At 51.0% G+C, this 5,600-nt stretch overlaps 1 protein-coding gene across 5 annotated transcripts in view; it reads right to left on the bottom strand.

The window, feature by feature from the left end:
• Window positions 1-4,062, bottom strand: part of lcp2a (lymphocyte cytosolic protein 2a) — a 12,852-nt gene extending 8,790 nt beyond the window's left edge. For 2 of the 5 annotated variants that reach the window (XM_026182885.2, XM_026182887.2), the window contains exons 1-4: window positions 3,389-4,055; window positions 1,019-1,081; window positions 893-939; window positions 599-664 (exon numbers count right to left, since the gene is read on the bottom strand). In XM_026182885.2, the coding sequence (XP_026038670.2) occupies window positions 599-664; window positions 893-939; window positions 1,019-1,081; window positions 3,389-3,466 (254 nt within the window). In that variant the 5' untranslated portion in view covers window positions 3,467-4,055. Of the gene's footprint in view, window positions 1-598; window positions 665-892; window positions 940-1,018; window positions 1,082-3,388 lie in introns of all 5 variants that reach the window. The other 3 variants (XM_080307644.1, XM_026182890.2, XM_026182886.2) reach the window with 3 other exon arrangements.
• Between the last annotated feature and the right edge of the window lie 1,538 nt (window positions 4,063-5,600).

Raw genomic sequence — 5,600 nt, 5'->3', positions numbered from 1 at the left:
CAAACAATTTCACACAAACCACATTATAACAGCAACCAGCGAGCTAACGTCAGCGTGCTGCTCAGAGTCTGCATCAGTTTCATGTACTCAGCAAAGTCTTGATAAATCTTTGAAATCATTAACAACAAATCAGTGCCCGGAGGCGTTTCAGGTGGTTGTTTGTTCAGACATGTGATGCTAAAATCGACCCTTATTTAACGTTACGATCATTTTAGCTGCTAAAGTAGTTTGACAGGTCGGTCAGTCACTAATTCAGACAGTGTTTTACCAGCAATAAAGCTAGCAAGCAAATAAGCTAACGTTAGCCAGCTAGCCATTGCTTAGCAACGCAACATGAATTTTGCGATTAACATGAGGTGATGCGTTTCTCAGAAAACGGTTTGTGTGAATCAACCTTCACTGTCTGCTGGCGTGCTCCATGAGCGAGCCTTTCAGAATAAGATACAGGTTCTTCTATGAACACAGTCCAACAGTATTCTGGCCCTATCTGGACTTTGTGCTTGAACAGATGTATAGGAGACACCAGTGGTTACCAGACTGTCGTTTCATTGCCACGATTAAAGCACAGGCTGTTGTTATAAGCAGAACATGAACGTACTTTTTAATAAAGAAGCCTCCCCTCTTCTCCTTCTTGTTGATTTCACTGTTGAGTTTGGAGATCATCCTGCAGAGACATGGATACATGACGTCACAGTGTGGTTAACCCTCGCCTGGGTCTCCCTCAGCGTTCAGACTATACCACATAATCAGCACATCTAACATCAAACACCAGCTTTGGTTACAAGTGAAGACTTTCTGTTAACAGTACTGATCCAGTAAAATGTCTCTCAATCAAAGCTGTGGCCCAGGCCGACTGCAGTACCACAGCGCAGCAGCAGGGGGCAGTACTCACGGAGTATGAAGTTTAGGGAATTTCTGGAGGTCGTTGTCGCTCAGATTCTGCAAAAACAAACAGGGTCACATCCTTCCCTACACCCTTCTTTCCTTTTCCAGTTTTATTTTCTTGAGTTGAACTCACCACAAATCTGGAACCAGAGATGGAGTGCTTCAGCACGACTTTGTCACAGCCGGACAGATTCATCTGCAACAGGGACGTCACAGGGACATATCATTCAAATATGAACACATCTATTTATTATTATTGTTTTATTATCACTGTTTCTTATTCGATTCTTTTCTGTCTTCCAGGAAATACCGATTCTTCCTCACGTATGGACGTGATGTTCTCCGCAGACGATTCTGCGAATGTGAAACATCTAAACTAACACACTGTGGCGGAGGTGTGGTCCCGGGCACGGCTGCAGGGGAGGAGTGGTGCAGTGGGCTCAACGCGGCGGTGCTGGAGATGCCGGTGAGAACAGCTGATGGCGATTTGGACTGATAATGGTTTCCTTCCCTTTTTATAGTGAGACAGAGAGGAGCAGGGGGGGGGGGGGGAAATCAGCTGGGACCGGCAGCTGTCAGACTGTGTTCATATCATAACCTGGGAAAACTATAAATAAATGTGGAAGCTGGTGATAAAGACCTGTGTGTGTGTGTACCTGTGTATAGTGCATTTCACACACACGCAGTGACGCAAAGCAAAGATAAGAATCGGTTTCTGATGTCACAGTTGCTGGCCACACCGCCTCGCTCCAGACTTTCAGCTGTAACTGCTTATGGACGGGACTGAAGCGTTAGCGTCATTTTGTCCCACACAGACTTCCTCAGATTTCCTGCTGATTCTCAAAACATAGCCAAGCACGAGCGACTCGTCAGCATCAGTGAGATGAGCTCACAGAGCTGGTCTGAGGTTCGACACAAACAGGCATCGGCCTCTTTTCCACGTTTCGTGTTGTCATGACGATTCTTCTTCTTGGTGCAGAACGAGCCCACGTTTGAACAGATTTGATAAATGAACACGATGCAGCCTGAGTGGTAAAGGAGTCTGTGGGTTGCATCCACCAATCATTAAAAGCCTCTGACATCAGACGCTATAAAAGAATCGCTCGGAAACTTTGTGTCGCGCTGATAGAGCCAGTCTTTTATGCTGATGAAGCACAGAGTGCAGATAGGGTGGAGTAGGTGGAAGATGGAGATATGGGACGAGTGCATCAGAGTCAGAGAGGCTGAGGTGGTTTGGAAGAAGCTCAGAGGAGGTTCATGGATGTAGCGAAGGAGGACATGAACAGCGTGTGACAGAGGAGGATGCTGGGGTGGACGATCTGCACGGGACTGAAGCGTCTCCGCTGAGCGAACGTCCCGCAGGCTTGTTGTGCAGAGATCAGTGAGGAGACATTCAGAGTGAAAATAAGCCCACAGGGATTTCTTCTACAGAAGTTCACCCCATGATTTGAATGTTTGGCCGCGTCTGTAACAAGTTACAGTTATTATCTCCCACATGTTGCTATTCTTGCCTCCGAGCACGCATGCTGAAACACCGTAGGCCTTAAATAACCCCATCAAACCCCAAATGGAAAATAACGACACTTCCTGCGGCTCTGCGCCGACGTACAGCTTTCATCTGCTCCACCTGTCTGCTCCGATACTTTGCACCATCAAACTGCTGCTCAGTGACCTAAAAATAATCAGACGTGATCAGATGTTAAAGTCTGTTAAAGTAAGACGAACTGTTTAGATTATAAGAGATGCACAGGAAGGGGAAACCCGGCAGTTTGTCACATCTCACTCCTCTTCATGCAGCCGCCTTCAGACGCGAGCAGCTAACGGCTAACGCTGCTGCTTCTGAAGTGTAACTGACACCCGGCTGCCTTTGTCCTTGTTCTCGGGGACTTTTATCCAAGCGCATCACAAACACTTCCTCGTTAAACTTCTCTGAGTCGTTACGTCACAGCGTTTGAACTTCTGCAGAAAAATGTCACCATCCCTGCGATCAGCAGGAAAGCTGTACGCAATCACGCTGTGGCAGAGCCGACGACAGTTACTCAGTCCAGCCTTTAACTACAGATGCACAAAGCACCAGAAGCATCGGGCTGACACATGAAGCTGGCTGCACGTCTGATCGCATGAAAGTTTGCATTATTACCATTGTTTGACTGACCGTCTGAACTGCACCTCTGCATTTTGAATGACATCATCAGTGAGGTCACTGCACTAACAGCGAGCCAGAGCTTTACTGAAGTGTTGTTGATCAGCACGCTACGCCAATGTTTCAAACACAGGGCATCAAACACCGAAGCTGCGGTCACCACGTCTCATCGAGCTCCGTGTCGGGCAGGTGCAGCAGCTCACCTGAGCCTCTGAGGTGAGCTGCTGCTCACTAACGTTCGGTTTGGTTCACGGCGCCGTCTGAGCATGAGTCAGCTGACCCCGCCGCTCGGAGGATCCCGAGGAGCTGAAAACGAGGACGTACACGAGGACGCACAAACAGTACGGACGGAGGCCTCACCCTTCTCAGGTAGTCCGCCAGCTGCTGCGGGTTCCACCCCATCATGTCCGACCTGGACGGCACGCGGTCCGAACTCATCCTGCTCGATGCTCAAAGGCACGACGTCAGCCCGGCTGCTGTCAGACCCAGAGCACGCTAACATCTGAGAGAAAGAGGCGATCTTTGAGCTCGCTTCTCGTCCTCTGAGGAAGTGATCGGGCTCGTAGTTTCTGCGCCGTTGTTCTCCTTCAGCCCGCAGTCTGACTAACGGGCCTCGCCGCCTCTTCCTGTGAAGACTCAGACGTCTCTGAAAGACAGAAAAGCAAAGAGCTGCGAGCGTCTCAGCTTTTACTTCCCCAAACCGAGTCGTCCGGTCTAACTGCGCGAGCGTCCGTCCGGCAGCGCAGGCAGCAAAGAGCAGGCAGACATGTCACCCGGGCCCAAAATGGCTTCCTCCTCCTCCACTCCTTCAGTCTCTCTCTCTGCGTCTCTCTTTCCTCTCTCTCTCTCTCTCTCTGAGAGGAAGTGAAGTGGGGGATGGATGAAGGCAGCATCACCCCCACCCCCCGTCTGACCACAGAGCGGAACAGCGTCTGCAGCTGCACCCACTCGCTGCAGCGACGCTGTTGAAATGCCAAACAGAGGAACAAACGAACCCCGGATCAGCTGGCACTGCCCCGACCCCGGGTCAGCCCGATGGAGGGCCTCCATCAGTGCCGAAGGCCAGGGTCGTTACCCAGCATGCATCTGTGCAGTCAAGCCACCTCTGCACATTCTGAAAAATGTACTCCAAGTATTCAAAGTAAAAGTATTGTTTACCAAAACAGTTTGTGTATCGGGCTGTGAAATGTTTACATCTGCTGTTTAACATGGGGGTCTATGGGGACGGGCTCACTGCTGCCTCTGCTGGACGTCAGAGGAACTGCACCGCTCAGAGCAAACCTGAAAAAGTCGGGACGAAAACAGGAGCTCATATTTTATTCGTGATCGAACACAGAAAACAAAAGATTAAAGTGAGAGAATGAGCCATCTCAGAAAAGCTCGTGCTGAAGAAGCGGAGGAAGATTTACCAGCTGATCATGTGACCTGTCAGCAGCTCGGTCACATGATCGAGGATAAAAAGAGGTTCTCAGAGAGGCAGAGCTTCACCAACATGAATCATGTTCCTCACCGTGAACAGTTCATCAGCGTTCTCAGAGAAGCTGGAGGACGCTCTGTGGGACGAGGCCGATGACCGTGAGCTTCAGCAGATGAGTCTCAGGAACACTCCCTGAAACCTGCTGGACGTGCCGTCCACACGTGCAGGTTACAGCTCCACCACAATGGAGGTGGTCCGTCCCAGCCAATCAAGGATGCCGCGCCGTCAGACTGAAGAGGGCAGGGAGCGTCCGGCTCGTTCTCAGGGCTCACGTCAAAGCCTGCAGCTCTGTGTGGCCTTCATGTTTGAGCAGGACGATGTTAACCTGCAGCGCAGGAGAGGGGACACACGGACCTGTCCCACGTTGTTGGACCTGTGGTTGGCCTCATCAGTGACAACGATGAGGCCAACCACAGGGAGGAGGTGGATCGTCTGGCTGAGTGGTGCGACAGAAACAACCTGCTGCTTAACACCGAGAAGACCAAGGAGCTCATCGTGGACTACAGGAGGAATGCTGACCCACATCCACCCATCCACATTAAGGGGACGGCTGTGGATCGTGTGAGCAGCTTCAAGTTCCTGGGAGTCCACATCTCCGAGGATCTCACCTGGACGACCAACTGCTCCAAGCTGGTCAAGAAGGCTCACCAGCGCCTCTTCTTCTTGAGGACTCTGAGGAAGAACCACCTGTCCTCAGACATCCTGGTGAACTTCTATCGTTGCACCATCGAGAGCATCCTGACCAACTGTATAACAGTCTGGTACGGGAACTGCTCTGCCTCGGACCGGAAGGCGTTGCAGAGGGTCGTGAAAACTGCCCAGCGCATCGCCGGAGCACCACTTCCTGCCATAAAAGACATCTACAGGAAGCGGTGTCTGAAAAGGGCGGGGAAAATCACCAAAGACCCCAGTCACCCATCACATGGACTCTTCACCCTCCTGCCCTCTGGGAGGCGCTACAGGAGCCTCCGGACTAAGACCACCAGGTACCGGAACAGCTTCTTCCCCACAGCTGTCAGACTCCTGAACTCTGCCTCCTGACATCTGACCCACGTTAACTCATGGACTGAACATACACACACCCACAATGGACAA

This window comes from Astatotilapia calliptera, chromosome 10 (genome assembly GCF_964374335.1).
Source record: "Astatotilapia calliptera chromosome 10, fAstCal68.1, whole genome shotgun sequence".
Classification (NCBI taxonomy): Eukaryota; Metazoa; Chordata; class Actinopteri; order Cichliformes; family Cichlidae; genus Astatotilapia; species Astatotilapia calliptera.
The sequence above is the reverse complement of the archived record's forward strand: the minus strand, read 5'-3'. Positions and strand labels throughout refer to the sequence as shown.